At 45.8% G+C, this 22,321-nt stretch overlaps 3 protein-coding genes across 21 annotated transcripts in view; 1 reads left to right on the top strand and 2 right to left on the bottom strand.

Moving 5' to 3' along the window:
• MYO9A (myosin IXA) overlaps positions 1-22,321 on the bottom strand; it is a 475,076-nt gene that overhangs the window by 102,540 nt on the left and 350,215 nt on the right. The window lies entirely within an intron of this gene.
• On the bottom strand, positions 8,605-11,199 carry LOC135973774 (uncharacterized). Its single transcript, XM_065558518.1, has 2 exons — positions 11,022-11,199; positions 8,605-10,944 (listed from the first exon to the last, which is right to left on the bottom strand). Exon 2 carries the CDS (start codon positions 10,616-10,618, stop codon positions 8,858-8,860), a length of 1,761 nt encoding a protein of 586 aa, XP_065414590.1. The 5' UTR covers positions 10,619-10,944; positions 11,022-11,199; the 3' UTR covers positions 8,605-8,857.
• On the top strand, positions 13,689-16,229 carry LOC135973776 (uncharacterized). The gene is made up of 2 exons (XM_065558520.1): positions 13,689-14,665; positions 15,660-16,229. The coding sequence occupies exons 1-2, from the start codon at positions 14,089-14,091 to the stop codon at positions 16,133-16,135; spliced, it is 1,053 nt and encodes a 350-aa protein (XP_065414592.1). The 5' UTR covers positions 13,689-14,088; the 3' UTR covers positions 16,136-16,229.

Below are 22,321 nucleotides of genomic sequence, written 5' to 3' on the forward strand. Positions count from 1 at the left end.
CTCACAGTGTGACAGACAGAAGGTCCTGCACTGCAGGTCTGCTGAGGAACAGTTGTGCTTTGGCTCTACACTCAGCGCCCAACTTTGGAATTGGGCAAAGGGAGCTCAGTGCAGAGTCAAAATAGACCGATCAGCTTTTTCAGAGTCTAGCAGCTCAATATTGCTAGGGTATCTGCTATTTTACTATAACCATGCAGTGACAGAAACTACTGACCATTCCCCAGATGATCCACAAAGCAGCCATGAGATCAATGGTCCCAGTTCACTCACTCATCCAGTATTTACAGGGGAGTGGGTTAGTGCCTCCCTCTCAGTGGAAACAGTGGAAAAAAAATCTTGATTTAATCCAATAGCTGGAGAAAGATATGGCCTAAGCAGGGGAGCATGGCTTGATTTATAGCATTAAGGAGGACAGGACCTAGACTGGGTTTGAAAGCCCTATAATATTTGGGCCAAATTTTGCCGTGTGTGCATCCAAGTATGCGATGCTGATTTAGGCATGCAAATCTGTAATGGCTGCCAGCTGGGGTTGCAGGACCCACATAGGTAGGCATGCACACACACCAGGGATCTGTATGCCTACACTGAGCACCCACGCAAGTTTGAAAATGTGGGTCTTGGTTTTGTATTGTTTTGAACATGAGATTTTGGGAGGGAGGGACTGGACCATCTCTGCAGGGAACTGTAGGTGGAAATGATCCCATCATGGTACAGAAGGATTTAAAACCAAGCCTGACTAAAACAAAACAACAAAACTAAAATTAATTCACTAAACAATGGAGTGTTTTCATATGTTCGATGAATTTCACTGAGGAAAGAATCATTTTACCCCAAAATGTTATGCAGAATCTGGGATAAAAATTTCACAGAATTCAGCAGACCTTTCAGTAGTTTTACTTACATATCAAAATTAAAAGAACTACAACAAATACAAATATCTTGGCCAAATATCTACTAAAGAAAAATAATTCCTGTCTATAAGTGATTGTAGGGTGCAAACACTAGGGTTACCATATTTCAACAATCAAAAAAGAGGAGGGAGGAGCCCCACCCTAGCTCCGCCCCTGTCCTGCCCTAGCCCCGCCCCTGCCCCTTCCACTCCCTCCCACTTCCCGCCCCCTCAGAACCCCCAACCCTCCCCCCCACTCCTTGTCCCCTGACTGCCCCCTCCTGGGACCCCGGCCCCTGACTGCCCCCCAGGACTCCACCCCCTACCTAAGCCTCCCTGCTCCTTGTCCCCTGACTGCCCCCTCCTGAGACCTTCCCCCCATCCTAACTGGCCCCCTAGGACCCTATCCCCTACCTGTCCCCTGACTGCCCCAACCCTTATCCACACTCCCACCCCCAGACACCAGGGACTCCCACGCCCCATCCAACCACTCCCCACCCCCTGACAGCCCCCCCCAAACTCCTGACCCATCTAAACCCCTCTGCTCCCTGTCCCCTGACTGCCCCCTCCTGGGACCCCTGCTCCTAACTGCCCTCCAGAACCCCACCCCCTACCTAAGCCTCCCTGTGCCTTGTCCCTTAACTGCCCCCTCCTGAGATTCCCCCCCCCACCTGTACTGACTGCCCAAAACCTTACACCCCCAACCCCCAGACAGCCCCCCCCCGAACTCCTGACCCATCCAACCCTCCCCCCTGCTCCCTGTCTCTTGACTACCCCCTCCAGAACCTCCGTGCCACTTCTCTGACCCCCTGGCCCCCTTACCATGCCGCTCAGAACAGAGTGCTGAAGAGCAGCGCGCTCGGCAGCAGGGGGAGGGGAGCAGGGGGCGGAGCTCCAGACTGCCGGAGGCCAGAGGCGAACGGCCAGCCGGCGATCTGCGAATGCAGGGAGGGGGAGGGAGGGAGGGAGAGAGAGGAGGGGAGTGAGCTCAGCTGCAGGGGAGAGGAGGGGAAAGTGGAGGAGGGGCTCTGGCTGCCGGAGCCCCGTGCGAGTGGCACGATCCGGCCGGCTGCTCTGTCAGCTGCGCGCGCTCTGCATGGGGGGGAAATCCGGACATTTACAAATTCCCCCCGGACGCTATTTTTAGCTCAAAAAAGCCAGACATGTCCGGCAGAACCCGGACGAATGGTAACCCTAGCAAACACCTAGGAGAAGACAAATATTTTCAGGTGGTACAAGCAGATGTAATGAGAAGTATTGGGTGCATTTTAGAAAACATAGGCTGAATATTAAAAAATAAATAAATAAATAAATAAATAAATAAAAAGTCTTCCTGGCAGGGAAGTAAGAAGTGACAGAATAATATATGGAGATATACCTATCTCATAGAACTGGAAGGGACCCTGAAAGGTCATCGAGTCCAGCCCCCTGCCTTCACTAGCAGTACCAAGTACTTATTTTTGCCCCCGATCCCTAAGTGGACCCCTCAAGGATTGAACTCACAACCCTCGGTTTAGCAGGCCAATGCTCAAACCACTAAACTATCCCATACCCATCACTGTGGATATAACCTAATAGGTCTTTTCTATCTGTAATAGTTATGATTCATAACATGACGAAATCAACACCACTACCCTGATGGAACAGCGGGATCAGTTCCATCTACAGCATTAGTCGTCAGACTTTGATTTAGTTTTTTAAACACAGATAGAAGTATTCCCTAATCCACAGAACAATTAAGGGTACATATGTTCTGGATTAACAAAAAACACAAAACCAACAACCACTCTGAGGAAGAGGTCTGATGCTGGAAAACAAACTTTGTGTACACAAGCACGTGTGCATTTGGGGGCAGAAGGTGAAGTGTTAGAACTACTTTACAGAGTGCAGGGTCCAGATAGTTGTATCTGTTTGACAGTGTTTATCTGTTTGATTGTGCTTTAATCTGGTCACTTTTCTAATCTCAGATGAATGGAACATATCACTAAATATTTTTTTAAAAATCCACTACAGCCTTTTGGATGAGATATAAAACTCAGGTCTTGACTGTGTGTCAATTAAAAATGAACTGCAAATAAAAAATAAACCAAGAGTTAAGAATTCTTCCATCAATCTAGCCCAAGTGCCTTCCATGTAAAATCAATAGTAAGAGAGGACTTCACTGATTCCCTGGCTCTTCTCCCTTTTCAGGGTAAAATACTGGTTGGATATTTTATTTTGGTTGGTTGGTTGGTTACAGCTTTTATTTGTTGGGGATGGTGTCAGGGTTCCCTCCCCACTCTGAATTCTGGGGTAGAGATATGGGGACCAACATGAAACCCCCCCTAAGCTTATTTCTATCAGCTTAGGTTTAAAACTTCCCCAAGGCACAAATTCCTTCCTTGCCCCTGGTATCGCTGCCACCACCAAGTGATTTAAAAAAACATTCAGGGAGGGCCACTTGGAGCCCTGCCTCCCCCAAAATATCCCCCCCAAGTCCCTACACCCCCTTTCCTGGGGAGGCTTGAGAATAATATCCTAACCAATTGGTTACAAAGTGAGCACAGATCAACCCTCCTGGGTCTTTAGGACACTGAAAAACAATCAGGTTCTTAAAAGAGGTTTATTTAAAAAAAAAAAAAAAAGATAAAAGAATCACATCTGTAAAATCAGTATGCAAGATAACTTTACAGGGTAACAAAAAGATTCAAAACACAGAGGATTTCCCCTCTAAGCAAAACTTTAAAGTTACAAAAACAGGGATAAACCTCCCTCTTAGCACAGGGAAAATTCACAAGCTAAAACAAAAGAATCTAACGCATTTCCTTGCTATTACTTACTATTTCTGTAGTATTAGATGCTTAGTTCAGATATTGCTTAGGGAGATGTATTTTCCCTGCCCTGGTTCCTCGCTGACCCGGAGAGAACAAAGGAACAGAAAAACAAAAACCTTCCCCCACAGATTTGAAAGTATCTTCTCTCCTTATTGGTCCTTTTGGTCAGGTGCCAACCAGGTTATCTGAGCTTCTTAACCCTATATAGGTAATAGAGGGATTAACCCTTTACAGTCTAAGAAGGGATTTTATGCTACCCTTAGCTGTATGTTTATGACAGATGGTGTTTGGGCAGGTGGAGGAGGGTGAGTAGAAGATGGAGTCAATGTTCTGAATGTCATCCTTGCTATGGTGAAAAGGCTTTTTCAAAGAGGAAAGTTTTGCAGCATTTCCTGAAGACTGCTGGATGCTGGACTCACCTAATCTCCTCTGGAAGTTCATTTTGCAGCCAGTTCCCCTTGCCTAAGAAACCTTGTTCTAACGCACTCGCTCTAAAGCTTTGTGAACTGAAACTCTCTCAGCAATTTACAGAGTGAAATTCAGTATTTAATATTACCTGGGGCTTGAGCCATTAATTGCTTTGAAGATTGGGACCAAGGCCTTAAACCGGCATCTAAAGCTGACTGAGAACCCTAAGAGAGACAGGATACTAGACTAGATGGTGATACAGTATGATAACTCCTATGTTCTCTCTAAACAGAGTATTTTTCAGCTTTCTTTGAAATAACACTTTAGTTTTAGACTTTCTGGTGCTGTTATTAATCTATACAGACTAGCATGGCTTGGGGCTTCGTTGTCATTTGAAAATTCACCTTTAGGTAATACAGATGTAGGAGCCAGTTAGAGCCCCCAGGTTTAAAGAAGAGGGGGCTGCTGGCAGAGCATTCTCCCTGAAGAATCCTCAACTCTGAGGCATGCTAGCTTCTCAGGCATGCTGCAAGGCTGATCTCCCTCTTCCTCCCCACACCCAGTTAGGGGTGAGCGGGTGGTTATAATGTGGAGCTATAGTTTACTGATTATTATGGGCAAATGCATGATGGCATGAGCAGTCCATTATGTAATATATGGAGACATTTACTTTTGTATTGTATATTTTAAATTTGTAAAAGCACATAGAAAGACAGGCTCTTAATATACAGTGAAATGAAAAAAATCTTCGTATAGAATGATTTTCAAAGTAGAGCATGTTTTGTTTCCTACAAACATGAAATATAAAATATATATTATTCCAGAGCTGCTTGAATAGATCAAAAGGTAGAGTGAAGACCAATCAGCTTAATCACATCCTTCTCTGCATAAGTCATCACAGTTTACATGGCAGAGTTTATCTCACACTTGTAGCACTAAGGGCTTGTCTACACATGAAAGTTATTCCAGAGAAAATTAGGGTGCAACTTTAGGGTGAAACAGTTATTCTGGGAAAACACCATGTGTAGACAGTTTTACTTCAGAATCGCTTCTACTTGATTAGTTTAATCCACCTCCAAAGAATAACTCGTGTAGACAAGCCCTAAAATGTTAGCAGCAGTAGCTGTGTTTGGTGCAGGAGAGCATTTATTGCTTCAGAATGGAGAAGCCAGATCCCTTCTTTCTTTCTTGAAAATTCAACAGCAACTGCCAAAGAGTAGGACCCTCTTCCCCTACCTGTTGTGACACCTCTGCTTTACTCTCAGACAGCATTTGATTTGGACAAACTGGAGAAATGGTCTGAAGTAAATAGGATGAAATTCAATAAGGACAAATGCAAAGTACTCCACTTAGGAATGAACAATCAGTTGCACACATACAAAATGGGAAATGACTGCCTAGGAAGGAGTACTGCGGAAAGGGATCTGGGGGTCATAGTGGACTACAAGCTAAATATGAGTCAACAGTGTAACACTGTTGCAAAAAAAGTGAACATCATTCTGGGATGTATTAGCAGGAGTGTTGTAAGCAAGACACAAGTAGTAATAAATTCTTCTCTACTCCACTCTCATTAGGCCTCAACTGGAGTATTGTGTCCAGTTCTGGGTTCCACATTTCAGAAAGGATGTGGACAAACTGGAGAAAGTCCAGAGAAGAGCAACAAAAATGATTAAAGGTCTAGAAAACATGACCTATGAGGGAAGATTGAAAAAACTGGGTTTGTTTAGATTGGAAAAGAGAAGACTGAGAGGGGATAGGATAACAGTTTTCAAGTATATAAAAGGTTGTTACAAGGAGAAGGAAGAAAAAAAATTTTTCTTAACCTCTGAGGATAGGACAAGAACCAATGGGCTTAAATTGCAGCAAGGGAGGTTTAGGCTGGTGGTTAAGCACTGGAATAAATTGCCTAGGGAAGTTGTGGAATCTCCATCATTGGAGATTTTTAAGAGCAAGTTGGACAAACATCTGTCAGGAATGGTCTAGATAATACTTAGTCCTGCCACAAGTGCAGGGAACTAGACTAGATGACCTCTTGAGGTCCCTTCTAGTTCTATGATTCACAATGGAAGGGACTAGTAAATAACTCTCCTTTAATTCCTGTAGCCTATTTCCCCAGCTTTTCCTGCTTTGGGATTTAAAACAAAAAACACCCAAGTGCTTAAACCCAACTTAAATACCTATAAAGATATAAACAGCCACAAATGAAACCTTAGGCTCGATAAACCAAAATATATAAATTGCTTCTCTTCTTGAAGTTAGACACAGATCGTTTCCTGAGGCTTGGATAGCAGCTTACTGCCAAGCCTTCAAATTCAGTCAGCCAGCCAAAAATGTACAAATAGCCCCTCAATATGAACATCCCAGCAAAATGAATACTGAGTATTACAGTCAGAACCCACTAGAAAAGATCAGTAAGCCATTTGTTCAAAAATAAACTTTTTTAAAATAATGTCTATCAACATATGTAGAACTAAAATAGCTAGATAAGAAAGAGGGGGAAGAAATTATTTACCTCCTGTAAATGTTATATCTGACTAATGCCATCTACTCCACACCTCATGGCTTTCACATGTTGTCACCCAATTAACAGGCACAATCATCAAACAAAATGCTGAATTTTTTGGTACATACCCAGATGCCTCCAGGAATTTCTTGAATCATAGAATATCAGGATTGGAAGGGACATCAGGAGGTCATCTAGTCCAACCCCCTGCTCAAAGCAGGACCAATCCCCAACTAAATCATCCCAGGCAGGGCTTTGTCAAGCATGACTTTAAAAACCTCTAAGGAAGGAGATTCCACCACCTCCCTAGGTAACCCATTCCAGTGCTTCACCACCCTCCCTAATATCCAACCTAAACCTCCCCCACTGCAACTTGAGACCATTACTCCTTGTTCTGTCATCTGGTACCACTGAAAACAGTCTAGATCAGGGATGGGCAAACTTTTTGGCCCGAGGGCCACATCAGGGTTGCGCAACTGTATGGAGGGCCGGGTAGGGAAGGCTGTGCCTCCCCAAACAGCCTGGCTCCCACCCCCTATCTGTCCCCTCCCACTTCCTGCCCTGACTGCCCCCCTCAGAACCCCCAACCCATCCAACCCCCCAGCTCCTTGTCCCCTAACCGTCACCTCCCCATAAGGTGATCACACATAAATAATACTGCATTGATTAAAAAGGTCATTGAGACTTCCACCCCAAATGAGCAACATGAATGCTGAGGACCCTGCAAGTATCACCCATGCTTTTGGCACATTAAGATGAGACTACTGCAATGTGCCCTACATTAGGCTAGATCTTAAAACCGGAGGCTGGTGCAGAATGCCACTGTCTGCCTGGGGAAGTGAGGTATCTAGCTGTGAACAATCTGTGCTCTATCTACACTGGCATCCTGGGGGTTTGTGGGTGATATTAAGATATTGTTTTTGAAGTAGAATGATCTGAATGGCTTAGGACCTACCCTATCTGAGAGACCACCTCTCTCTCTGTGCCAGGACACCCCAGCTGAGATCAGCAGAGGCACCTGAAGCTGAAACTCCTCTAGTACACATGAGAAGGAGTTGCTAGCAAAACACTCTGAGGGCCCCACAGCTTTGGAGTCCTCCCTCCCACCCCAAAATACTCCCAAATCCGATCAGGGCAATCTGCAAAGCTCATCTTTTTTCCCCGAGCAGTTGAAAATGGGGAGGGGCAGAGGGAGGAAGAATTGTAAGGGTGGGAAAATGTTGGAGGAGGAGGGCAATTTCAGTTTTTGAATTCTGTTTTACTATAGTGAGTTATATGGAATTGTACTGCTGCACGTTACTTTTGCTAAGGCATCAATTTTGCTGTATATTTAAATTATATCCAGGATGCCTACTGCACATAATAGTGGCATTTTAGGCTGAGCATATAAATCTAAATAAATATACTATTAGGGCATTCACCAATGATGGCATCAGAAGACTACTTTTTGTCCCAAATTTTTGCCTTGTCCTCTTCTGTTCTTCTAATCAACATACAGGAAAGAATATTCAACTTCTGGTGCCATCTTCAGCAAACACTCCCTTCACCTCAAAATACAGAAGGATCAAAAATTAAATCCAAATGAAGTTAGGATCCTCTCCTATATATATACACACACACACACACTATATATATACACACACACACACACACACACACACACACACACACTTGCTCTCCAGGCTCAACAACTCCAATCACTGGACCAGCGGAGCAAACACAACCCTGCTTAACACCGAAAAAAATAAAATAAAATAAAATTCCAAGATGCTACAAAATGAACAACAAGATGGAGTGCTATAGAATCCAGGACAGAATAACCACACTAGCAGATACCTCACCACAGTAAAATGTGCAATTATCAGATTCTCACAAAAGACAGAATCAGAGATCACAGGCTATTGGTGGACATTGGGTGGCATGAAGCAGTCTAAACCCAGAGAAGAGTGACTATGTAGTGAATAGAAGAACAGGAGGACTTGTGGCACCTTAGAGACTAACAAATTTATTAGAGCATAAGCTTTCGTGGACTACAGCCCACTTCTTCGGATGCATATAGAATGGAACATATATTGAGGAGATATATATACACACAGACAGAGAGCATAAACAGGTGGGAGTTGTCTTACCACCTCTGAGAGGCCAATTAATTAAGAGAAAACAAACTTTTGAAGTGATAATCAAGCTAGCTCAGTACAGACAGTTAGATAACAAGTGTGAGAATACTTACAAGGGGAGATAGATTCAATGTTTGTAATGGCTCAGCCATTCCCAGTCTTTATTCAAACCGGAGTTGATTGTGTCTAGTTTGCATATCAATTCTAGCTCAGCAGTTTCTCGTTGGAGTCTGTTTTTGAAGTTTTTCTGTTGTAATATAGCCACCCGCAGGTCTGTCACTGAATGACCAGACAGGTTAAAGTGTTCTCCCACTGGTTTTTGAGTATTTTGATTCCTGATGTCAGATTTGTGTCCATTAATTCTTTTGCGTAGAGACTGTCCGGTTTGGCCAATGTACATGGCAGAGGGGCATTGCTGGCACATGATGGCATATATCACATTGGTAGATGTGCAGGTGAACGAGCCCCTGATGGTATGGCTGATGTGATTAGGTCCTATGATGATGTCACTGGAATAGATATGTGGACAGAGTTGGCATCGGGGTTTGTTACAAGGATAGGTTCCTGGGTTAGTGGTTTTGTTCAGTGATGTGTGGTTGCTGGTGAGTATTTGCTTTAGGTTCGGGGGTTGTCTGTAAGCGAGGACAGGTCTGTCTCCCAAGATCTGTGAGAGTAAAGGATCATCTTTCAGGATAGGTTGTAGATCTCTGATGATGCGCTGGAGAGGTTTTAGTTGGGGGCTGAAGGTGACAGCTAGTGGTGTTCTGTTATTTTCTTTGTTGGGCCTGTCTTGTAGGAGGTGACTTCTGGGTACTCGTCTGGCTCTGTCAATCTGTTTTTTCACTTCAGCAGGTGGGTATTGTAGTTTTAAGAATGCTTGATAGAGATCTTGTAGGTGCTTGTCTCTATCCGAGGGATTGGAGCAAATGCGGTTATATCTTAGGGCTTGGCTGTAGACAATGGATCGTGTGGTGTGTCCTGGATGGAAGCTGGAGGCATGTAGGTAAGTGTAGCGGTCAGTAGGTTTCCGATATAGGGTGGTATTTATGTGACCATCGCTTATTAGCACAGTAGTGTCCAGGAAATGGACCGCTTGTGTGGATTGATCTAGGCTGAGGTTGATGGTGGGATGGAAATTATTGAAATCATGGTGAAATTCCTCAAGGGCTTCTTTTCCATGGGTCCAGATGATGAAGATGTCATCAATGTAGCGCAAGTAGAGTAGGGGCGTTAGGGGACGAGAGCTAAGGAAGCGTTGTTCTAAGTCAGCCATAAAAATGTTGGCATATTGTGGGGCCATGCGGGTACCCATAGCAGTGCCGCTGACTTGAAGGTATATATTGTCCCCAAATGTGAAATAGTTGTGGGTGAGGACAAAATCACAAAGTTCAGCCACCAGGTTAGCTGTGACATTATCAGGGATACTGTTCCTGATAGCTTGTAGTCCATCTTTGTGTGGAATATTGGTGTAGAGGGCTTCTACGTCCATAGTGGCCAGGATGGTGTTTTCTGGAAGATCACCGATAGATTGTAGTTTCCTCAGGAAGTCAGTGGTGTCTCGAAGATAGCTGGGAGTGCTGGTAGCGTAGGGTCTGAGGAGAGAGTCTACATAACCAGACAAGCCTGATGTTAGGGTGCCAATGCCTGAGATGATGGGGCGTCCAGGATATCCAGGTTTATGGATCTTGGGTAGCAAATAGAATACCCCTGGTCGGGGTTCTAGGCATGTGTCTGTACAGATTTGTTCCTGTGCTTTGTCAGGGAGTTTTTTTAGCAGATGATGTAGTTTCTTTAGGTAATCCTCAGTGGGATCAGAGGATAATGGCCTGTAGAATGTGGTGTTAGAGAGCTGTCTAGCAGCCTCCTGGTCATATTCCAATTTATTCATGATGACGACAGCACCTCCTTTGTCAGCCTTTTTGATTATGATGTCAGGGTTGTTTCTGAGGCTGTAGATGGCGTTGTGTTCTGCATGGCTGAGGTTATGTGGCAAGTGATGTTGCTTTTCCACAATTTCAGCCTTTGCACGTCGACGGAAGCAATCTATGTAGAAATCCAGTTTGTTGTTTCGACCGTCCGGAGGAGTCCACGCAGAATCCTTTTTTTTGTAGTGCTGGTAGGGAGGATTCTGTGGGTTAGTATGCTGTTCAGAGGTATGTTGGAAATATTCTTTGAGTCGGAGACGTCGAAAGACGATCCTTTACTCTCACAGATCTTGGGAGACAGACCTGTCCTCGCTTACAGACAACCCCCGAACCTAAAGCAAATACTCACCAGCAACCACACATCACTGAACAAAACCACTAACCCAGGAACCTATCCTTGTAACAAACCCCGATGCCAACTCTGTCCACATATCTATTCCAGTGACATCATCATAGGACCTAATCACATCAGCCATACCATCAGGGGCTCGTTCACCTGCACATCTACCAATGTGATATATGCCATCATGTGCCAGCAATGCCCCTCTGCCATGTACATTGGCCAAACCGGACAGTCTCTACGCAAAAGAATTAATGGACACAAATCTGACATCAGGAATCAAAATACTCAAAAACCAGTGGGAGAACACTTTAACCTGTCTGGTCATTCAGTGACAGACCTGCGGGTGGCTATATTACAACAGAAAAACTTCAAAAACAGACTCCAACGAGAAACTGCTGAGCTAGAATTGATATGCAAACTAGACACAATCAACTCCGGTTTGAATAAAGACTGGGAATGGCTGAGCCATTACAAACATTGAATCTATCTCCCCTTGTAAGTATTCTCACACTTGTTATCTAACTGTCTGTACTGAGCTAGCTTGATTATCACTTCAAAAGTTTGTTTTCTCTTAATTAATTGGCCTCTCAGAGGTGGTAAGACAACTCCCACCTGTTTATGCTCTCTGTCTGTGTGTATATATATCTCCTCAATATATGTTCCATTCTATATGCATCCGAAGAAGTGGGCTGTAGTCCACGAAAGCTTATGCTCTAATAAATTTGTTAGTCTCTAAGGTGCCACAAGTCCTCCTGTTCTTCTTTTTGCGGATACAGACTAACACGGCTGCTACTCTGAAACTTTTCATTATGTAGTGAATGTGACAGAGGAGAGATGAGACAGAGAGACTAGTTTCCACCCCTATTTCCCAAACACAAGGAAGCACAAGAAAGTGTGTCTTCAATCTATCAGGAATAATAGAAGACATCTCACCAAAAGCAACAAGAAAAAGTGCCTGACACTGGCAGAAAGGAAATACACAGCACTGTGCTATGGAACAACCTGGCGCCATGGAGTCACAGACAGTCCCCCTTGGGTACTCTGATCTATCTCCCCACCCAGATAAGCTTGCCTTTGTGATACATGGTCTTTTCACCAAAAATTAGAACAATATTTAGATAACTCCCGGTCCCAAAGGACCAATCACTTACACCAGGTCAACTGCACTTACATCTTACACCAAAGACAACTCTTATAGCCAACCCTATCATAAATTATTTAAGGAATTATTAACTAGGAAAAGGAAATAAGAGTTATTTAGAAGGTTAAAGCAGGTAAACATACACAAACAATGAGTTACAGTCTTAAGTTTCAAAAGCTAATAGAAGCTTCTATAATAGCAAGCTATATATGACCCTTAGGGCTAACCTAGGTTAAGCAGCTGAGGATCCCTCACTTATGCCTAGAAATCTTGCCCCCTCCCCTAGAGTCCAAGCAGCTAAGAGACACAGTTCCTCCTTTTTATTCCATCCCCCTTTCTGTTTTGAGCTGCAAACTTAGCAGATGGGTGGAATTCACTTATATGTACGGTCTTTCGAGGAGGGAGGAGAGAGCAATCAACAAAGTCTTTTGTCCTCCGATGTTTTACAATAGTTTGTCTGGTATCAGTGGGCCTTCTTTGTGGGTTAGGACATGTTTCTATATTTCACACTTGTTAATACTTCTCTTGTCTGGTGATTTACATAGTCTTATTAATGCAAACACTTAAATATTAACATAATATGGAATACAGATGTTATAAGGGAGATTAATGCATGTAGCAACATACAAGCATTCAAAAGTCTAAACACGAAGTACAGTTTTAGAATTCTAATACTTAGTTTAACAACGCTAATACACAGATGGGACAGACTAATTCCATCTACGCATTTGTCAGCATTCAGTTGAGACATGGGGGCCCTTGGCATGAGCTGGCACCTGGTCTGCCAGCGTCACAGACAGTTAACATTATGGAATACTTTTGTTAAAGATCCTTAGATAGGCATTTTGAGTTAGCCAATGAAATGGAATCCTCCTAACATCCTTCCACATTGTGCAATTAAGAAAATTCTCTTAATATGATGAATTCCAAAAATGGAAAAAACATCACAGAGCTCTTATTCCTGAACAAATGTGGCCAATGTCTATCCTTGCAATTGCTGGCTTTATCCTGTACATTTATGGGCCACAGATGACACACATGCCTTAAGTTCCTGAAACTACTCCAGAGGAGAGTGCCAGAGCTGAAGAAGCCAATACTTTCATTTATGAGGTCATCAACTATTTGTTGTTTATTTTAAGTCAGTAAGAAATAAAATGAATTTATATACATGACCATTTAATTTTTATTTTTTTACAACCTCTACCCGCAAAACATACACGTAGATGTACACATACACAGTAGAAATACATACTATCTATAAAGTATGGTTTATAAACCAGTTTGTTAATTACAGCATCTGGTAATGTGCACTTTCTGATAAACAGCCTTCATGCACATTTCTTTTATGTTCCGTTCTAGTTATAAACTGATTGGCTTCCTTTAAATCATCCACTTTATCACTAGCCACCTCTCTCTCTTTGGCAAGAAAAATGCTTAGCTCCTGAGAGCAGTTCTGTTTCTCTAATCATTAAATTGGCTTGGAGTTGTTCATCACATCATTCAATGGCAGGCGCTTTCAGCTTCAAGGCTGTGGCCTATGGACTTGTCTCTGAGGCCTGGTCTACACTAGGCGTTTATGTCGAAGTTAGCGCCGTTAAATCGAATTAACCCTGCACCCGTCCACACTGCGATGCTATTTAGTTCGACATAGAGGTCTCTTTAATTCGACTTCTGTACTCCTCCCCGACGAGGGGAGTAGCGCTAAATTCGACATGGCCATGTCGAATTAGGCTAGGTGTGGATGGAAATCGACGCTAATAGCTCCGGGAGCTATCCCACAGTGCACCACTCTGTTGACGCTCTGGACAGCAGTGCGAGCTCGGATGCTCTGACCAGCCACACAGGAAAAGCCCCGGGAAAATTTGAATTTGAATTCCTTTTCCTGTCTGGCCAGTTTGAATCTCATTTCCTGTCTGGACATCGTGGCGAGCACAGCAGCACTGGCAACGATGCAGAGCTCTCCAGCAGTGATGGCCGTGCAGTCTGGGAATAGAAAGAGAGCCCCAGCATGGACTGATCGTGAAGTCTTGGATCTCATCGCTGTGTGGGGCGATGAGTCCGTGCTTTCCGAGCTGCGATCCAAAAGAAGGAATGCAAAGATCTACGAGAAGATCTCTAAAGACATGGCAGAGAGAGGATACAGCCGGGATGCAACGCAGTGCCGCGTGAAAATCAAGGAGCTGAGACAAGGCTACCAGAAGACCAAAGAGGCAAACGGACGCTCCGGATCCCATCCCCAGACATCCCGTTTCTACGAGGCACTGCATTCCATCCTCGGTGCTGCCGCCACCACTACCCCACCAGTGACCGTGGACTCTGAGGATGGGATACTGTCCACGGCCGGTTCCTCAGACATGTTAGGGGACGGGGAAGATGAGGAAGGAGATGAGGAGGGCGAGGCAGTTGGCAGCTCTCACAACGCTGATTTCCCCGACAGCCAGGATCTCTTCATCACCCTTACAGAGATCCCCTACGAAGCGTCCCCAGCCATTACCCCGGACACAGAATCTGGTGAAGGATCAGCCAGTAAGTGTTGTAAACATCTAAACATTTATTTTTAACAAAACTGGAATATTAACAATTAAAAGAATGGGTTGTTCATGATTAGTGTGCCCTAGGCGCTTAACGGTTTAGTAAGGGGCAGTGCAAGTTTTGAAAAGAAATCTAGCAATGTCCGGTTTTCAGTGATTGTCCTGCACAAGCCGCTCTACTGTGTATTCCCTGCTACTGCAGCTACAGTAAAATGCGGTCTATATGTGCGGGGATAGAGCAGTAATCCTCCTGGGACATCTCGATGAAGCTCTCCTGGAGGTAACTTGAAAGCCGTTGCATGAGGTTCTTGGGGAGAGCGGCCTTATTGGGTCCTCCGAAGTACGACACGTTGCCGCGCCACGAGATTATCAGGTACTCGGGGATCATTGCTCTGCACAGCAGGGCGGCATACGGCCCTGGTCTTTGGAGGCTTTCCCGGAGCATTCTCTCTTTGTCGCTCTCGGAGATCCTCATCAGGGTGATGTCGGCCATGGTGACCTGCTTTTAATTAGGTAGGGGAATGTTAGTGTTGGGACTGCTTTCCCGTTCCTTTACAGAACTGTCACCGCTGGTTTGCAGCCACGCGGTGGAGGCGGGAGAGGGGCAGCCGAAAGGGATCATTCCCGGGGACAGCCGCGAGGGGGTGGGACAGGGGCAGAGTTCCCGCTTGCCGGATTGCTGGCAGCAGGGACTGACATTGATTTAAATGTGAAATGAGGCCAGTGGTAATATAAAAGTTTTAAACTGCCACAAGTGTACGGCTTACCATGTCTGCCTGCAACAGAAATTCCGTTGTGCTGCCTCGCTTCTCAAATGTGCTGTTCAAGACCCCAGGCACAGAATGCGAAGGCCGAGAATTCGACCTTGTGCTGAGTGCGCATGTGAAAGGTGCTGTGCATGGTCTTGTTCACAGAGAAAGACTATGTTCTTTGTTCACAACTACATTTATCTTTCAGAGGAATTCACTCCCTTTTTCCCATTTCCACAGCCCCGTCTGCGACTGTCTCACAACCTAGCCTGGAATCACACTCCCAGAGGCTAGCGCGGATTAGGCGTAGGAAGAAGAGGACACGGGAGGACATGTTCTCTGAGCTTATGGCCTCTTCCCAAGCCCAGGCAGCACAGCAGACCCAGTGGCGGGAGAACTTGACCCGAATGCACCAAGCCAACATGGATCGGGAGGAGAGGTGGCGGCAGGAAGACCAGCAGGCGACTCAAACGCTGCTTGGACTACTGAGGGAGCAAACGGACACGCTCCGGCGCCTTGTGGATGTTCTGCAGGAACGGAGGCAGGAGGACAGAGCCCCGCTGCAGTCCATCTCTAACCGCCCTCCCCCGCCACCAAGTCCCATACCCACCTCACCCAAAGTGCAAAGAAGGAGAGGCGGCAGAGTCCCTGCTAACTCTCACTCCACCCCTGCAGAGAGCTCTAGTAGCAGAAGGCTCTCATTTCCCAAAATTTGAAAAGTTCTTTCCTTCCCGCCTGACACAAGCCCACGTCCAAGTTTCACCTCCCAATGCCATGTGTAGTTGATAATAAAAAATTCGTTTCTGTTAACTACTGTTTCAATCATGTTCTTTTGGAGGAGGAGGGGAAAGGGGGTTGGAAATTGGACAGGACAGTCTCCTTTGGCAGGGTACATAGTCGGGGGCAGGCACAGCAGCAGGGCACATACACAGTGCAGTGATGCAGTGACTAGTTGCCCCGGTTAGTCTGGGAGGTTGTTTTGATGTAATGTTGGGGGGGGTGGGTTGCTCTGTGACTTTGTGGCGGGGGAGGGCAGTTACAGATCTTAAGCGCCGGTCCTTAGACAGGATCACAGAGCCACACAGCATGGGATCTGTAACCGTCCTCCCCCTGCCACAAAGTCAAATAGACCTCCCATACACACAGTCCCGATCAGGAGGGGTGACAGGCTCCGTTGAAACAAGCATCCCACCGCAGCGGAGCCTGTCAATCCTTGAGTTTAGAAGCTGCATTCGCATCACAACACTAGACCCGCCCCGCACCACAGTCTGCGTCCCAGTTTTAAAAAATTCCCGCTAAAACAGTATTAAAGAAAACGGTGTGCTTTAACAAAGTAGAACTATTTTTATTTCGACACGTGTGTTGGAGGGGGGGTGAAGGGGGTATGTAACTGGATAGGATAGTCAACATTACCTGGGTAAAGAAACGGGGGCAGGTTTAGCTTCTCAGTACACAAACTATAAAATCACAGGTTACCCTGCTCACTCAGGAACTTTGCTTTCAAAGCATCCCGGATGCACAGTGCTTCCCGCTGGTCTCTTCTAATCGCCCGGCTGTCTGGCTGTGAGTAATCACCAGCCAGGCTATTTTCCTCAACCTCCCACCCCGCCATAAAGGTCTCCCCCTTGCTCTCACAGAGATTGTGGAGCACACAGCAAGCTGCTATAACAATGGGGATATTGGTTTCGCTGAGATCACAGCGAGTCAGTAAGCTTCTCCATCTCCCCTTGAGACGGCCAAAAGCACACTCCACCACCATTCTGCACTTGCTCAGCCGGTAGTTGAAGAGTTCTTTTTCAGTGTCCAGGGCGCCAGTATAGGGCTTCATGAGCCAGGGCATTAGCGGGTAGGCTGGGTCCCCGAGGATGACTATAGGCATCTCCACATCCCCAACAGTTATTTTGTGGTCCGGGAAGTAAATACCTTGTTGCAGCCGTCTAAACAGACCAGAGTTCCTGAAAACACGAGCGTCATGAACCTTGCCCGGCCATCCCACGTAGATGTTGGTAAAACGTCCCCTGTGGTCCACCAGTGCTTGCAGCACCATGGAAAAGTATCCCTTTCGGTTAATGTACTGGGTGGCCTGGTGGTCCGGTGCCAGGATAGGGATGTGAGTTCCATCTATGGCCCCACCGCAGTTTGGGAATCCCATCGCTGCGAAGCCATCTATGATCGCCTCCACGTTTCCCAGGGTCACTACCTTTGGCAGCAGTACATCAACGATTGCCTTCGCTACTTGCATCACAACAACCCCCACGGTAGATTTGCCCACCCCAAACTGGTTCGCGACTGACCGGTAGCTGTCTGGCGTTGCAAGCTTCCACAGGGCTATGGCCACTCGCTTCTGTACACTCAGTGCAGCTCGCAACCGGGTGTCACTGCGCTTCAGGGCAGGGGACAGCAACTCACAAAGTTCCAGGAAAGTTCCCTTCCGCATGCGAAAGTTTCGCAGCCACTGGGATTCATCCCAGACCTGCAGCACTATGCGGTCCCACCACTCAGTGCTTGTCTCCCGTGCCCAGAATCGCCGTTCCACGGCATCAACATGACCCATTGCCACTGTGATGTCCTCGGCGCTGGGTCGCCTGCTTTCTGACAGGTCTGTGCTACTCTCAGACTTCAGGACATCACCGCGGTGCCGTAGCCTCCTTGCCTGACTTTTCTGCATCTGCCTCAGGGAAACCTTTATGATAAGCTGCGAGACGTTGAGAGCGGCCACAACTGCAGCGATGGTCGCAGCGGGCTCCATGCTCGGAGTACAGTGGCGTCCGCGCTGTCAATGACTGGAAAAGCGCGCGAACTGTTTTCCCGCCGGCGCTTTCAGGGAGGGAGGGCGGGAGTGATGGACGGATGACGACAGTTTCCCAAAAGCACCCTCGACTCATTTTGTTACCCAGAAGGCATTGCCGGCTACACCCAGAATTCCAATGGGCAGAGGGGACTGCGGGAACTGTGGGATAGCTGACCACAGTGCACCGCTTCGAATGTCGACGCTATCACCGTTAGTGTGGACGCACAAAGTCGAATTACTGTCCTTAGTGTGGACACACACGTTCGACTTTGCAATATCGATTACAAAAATTCGATGCAAGTAAAATCGAACTACTCTCGTAGTGTAGACAAGGCCTGAGAAAACTAATAGGAAAGATCATGGTTTTGCATTCTAAGAAAGGTGAAAACAAATTAAGCCCAGAATAGCATGCTGGTAACTTTCTCATTTTGGGGCTGTGGGGTCCCCATTAAATCTCTCTATAGAAACAGGCAGTCCTATGTGAAAAAGTAGGGAATTCCCATTGTAAGGCCCTCTCAAACATCTGAGGTAACCATTCTGCTGACATTAAATCCCTCTTGGAACAGAGAGAAGCAGCAAGTGAAAGTCATTAGAATTAGTGTAAAGAATTTTACAGAAACCACTTGGTTGTATTTAATTTTTCCAGTGGGAGTAAATCAGCCAGCAGCATTCTCCTGTGGGTGACAAATACCATGTATGCACCTAATTAAATAGACTTTCAAAACAATTATTGAATGTTGGCAACTGACTGAGAAACAAAAGCACTCAGCTAGATTTCCTTCACATCAGAGGTTACTATTTTAGTGACCAGTCAGAGGACAGCAGCTCAATGCAATTTATAACAGTTGTTTCAATGAACAGGATTTGACAGTATTTAGGAGCTGATCCAAAGCCCACTGAAGTCAGCTGAAAGACTCCCACTGACTACAAAAGGCTTTTGCTCGGACCCATAAACAGGAGAGATGTGGCCACATAGTTGGCCATGTAAATCAACTATTACAGGGTTGCAAGGGTTTTAAATTAAGGTAAAGGTTATTTTCTAGGACTAACCCAGAATAACGGTGAAATACAGATCTCCTAAACTTTAACAAAAATAATAGATGATGATGATGATGATGATGATAATAATAATAGAGTCTCTTCCCCTTCACACACAATTTAAACTCATACTAGGGGATGGCACCCTCTACTATTAGTTAAAAATGTTACAGCCTGAATGCTCATTAGACTAAAGATCTGCTTGCGGTGGAATGTCTGAGTTGTTCATCCTATATATAGATGGAAATGCAATTAAACAATATCTTTCAAAGCCCACACAAATGCTATTTTGTACTTTGATATCTGGTGCAGCAGTATTCTGTAAGAGTGGAAAATATTGCCTCTTCCAGAGTCCATATCACATCACACCTGTGAGCTCAAATAGCCACTAAACCTCAGTGACAACTGTGTTTTCTGTTTATAAATTATGCATTTCTGTTCAAAGCCAACAAAATAGTTGCTGCATGAATTAGCTTATGTGATGATAGCATCACTGTTTCTTCCCCACCTCCAATAGGACCCACCTTCTTTTCCAGAACTCACCTCCTGTGCTCAGGCAGCTACCAGCTCTGAAGAATTACCATATAATCTGTCAGTAATAAACTTCACAGACATAAGAGGAAACATTCAAATAAGCTGCACAATAGATTATCCACAAACCGCCAAAGGAATCAGCAATTCCCTAAGAGGAAATCTCTTTCCTCCAACACCCTGGTCCTCTTCTTCCATCACTAAACCTCATCTGACTTAATTCTCTACAGTCCCATTAGTGAACAATAATCCCAAACTCATGGCAATAAAATCTTTATGCCCCACTGGGACTAGGGTTACCATACGGCCGGATTTTCCCGGACATGTCCGGCTTTTTGGGCCTCAAATCTCCGTCCGGGGGGAAATCCCAAAAAGCCGGACATGTCCAGGAAAATCGGGACATGCGGGGCCGGCGGTGCTGAGCCGGGGGCCGGGCCGGGCCGGTGGTGCTGGGCCAGGGGCTGGCCCGGGGCCGGTACCCCAGGGCCCGAGCCGACCCAGGCTGGAGACGCCGGGGGGGGCCAGACTGGGTCGCGCCTCCTCCCCCCACCCCCCTTACCTGCTTCAGGCTTCCCGCGAATCAAATGTTCGCGGGAAGCGGGGGGGGGGGGGGGGAGTTGGGGCGGGGACTTTGGGGAAGGGGTGGAGTTGGGGCGGGGGGGCATGGGTGGGGCTGGGGGCGGGGGCCCCGTGGAGTGTCCTCTTTTTGGATACTCAAAATATGGTAACCCTACATTGTGACGTTATCTGATAAAATATGACCATGTAGATCATTGTTGCTACCACCTTTATATAATTGCAACAAAACTTGTACAAAGTATGTCAAGTAAGGTGTCTATTGAAAGGTTACGATTTGCTGAATATGATTTTGCTATTTGTATGCATGTATCATTTTTGTACTTGAAGTTATGAATATTAACTATGTACCTACATTACAAATGTTTGCTCCTGTGGTAACACCCACATGGTACTTAGCCTGCACATCTTGAAGGGACTATTCAAGTTAAATGGCTCATCAAGGAACACTTACCTCACAATGGACCATGGAAGAAGCCTATCTACACTTAATGGACTTTCCTGTGATGGCCTTTGCTATGACTAAGGCCATGGCTACACTGGCGCTGTACAGCGCTGCAACTTGCTGCGCTCGGGGGTGTGAAAACACCCCCTCCCCCCCCAGCGCAGCGCTGTAAAGCGCCAGTGTAATCAACGCTCGCAGCGCTGCACGCTATTCCCCTCGGAGAGGTGGAGTACTTGCGGCGCGACTACACTCGCACGCGGCAGCGCTGTGAATTCTGAAGTGTAGCCAAGGCCTAAGCGAAATCATGCATGGACATGTGACTCACACATGTAACTCCAAACACCATCTTGTTACCTGTGATTTTCCACAGTGAGAACAATGGGATTCCCTTCACTTGGCAGAAGCTATAAAAGGTCCTGGAAACATCTCCATTTGGCTTCTTTCCTGCTCAAACCTCTGGACTATGAATTTATACTAATGGGAGCATTCTAACCAAAGGACTGAGGACCTTCCGAGGATTTGGAAGCAACCAGAGACTTAACAAGCCAGCAGTTTATTCCATCCCTGCTACAAACCTGATCCAAGAATTTTGCAATTGTTTTATGTATTTGATTCCTTTAGCCAATTTTAACTCTCACCTTTCTTTCTTTTTATAAATAAACCTTTACATATTCGATACTAAAGGACTGGCAACAGCATGATTATTGGGTAAGATCTGAATTGTATATTGACCTGGGTATGTGGCTGGTCCTTTGGGATCAGGAGAACCCTTTTGTTTAATGAAATTGGTTTTAAATAACCACTCATCATTAAGCCTAGTGTCTGGGTGTTGAATTCAGGACTGGAATACATAACGAGGCTGCATTTCTGACTTCTTGTTAGCCAGTGTGGTGAGAGAGAAGTTTACTTTTGTTGCTGGTTTGGTACATCTCAGAGAAGAAAAACCACCAGTTTTGGGGTGTGTCTTCCCTTTTTCCCAGCAGCTTGTCCTCAATTTGGTATTCTCAGTTGTGACCCACAGAGGCACGGTTACACCTATATCATCACATGTATACTCTCTCTCACACCCCACACATAGTAGGTGGGGCTAGTAGCACTGCCTGTTAAAGTGGTCTGACACTTCCCATTATAAGACCCTGTTTTCTGTTGCTTATAACTTTGCAAACTAACCATCCAGGATGAAATTTTACAAGGCAGGCATCTGCCTGTATGTGACAACGTAAAGGACAGTTACCTGTTCCGTAACTGGCATTCTTCGAGATGTGTTGCTCAGGTGTATTCCACAGTAGGTGTACGTGCGCGCCACGTGCACTGGTGCTGGAAGCTTTTCCCTTAGCAGTACCTATAGTGGGGGAGCCCCGCTGCAACCCCTGGAGTGGCGCCTCTATATTGCGCCATAAAGGGGGCTGCGCGCTCCCCCACCCTCAGTTCCTTCTTGCCAGACAACTCCGACAGAGGGCGGGATGTGGAATACACCTGGGCAACACATCTCGAAGAACACCAGTTACAGAACAGGTAACT

This window comes from Chrysemys picta, chromosome 10 (assembly GCF_011386835.1).
Source record: "Chrysemys picta bellii isolate R12L10 chromosome 10, ASM1138683v2, whole genome shotgun sequence".
In the NCBI taxonomy this organism is placed as follows: domain Eukaryota; kingdom Metazoa; phylum Chordata; order Testudines; family Emydidae; genus Chrysemys; species Chrysemys picta.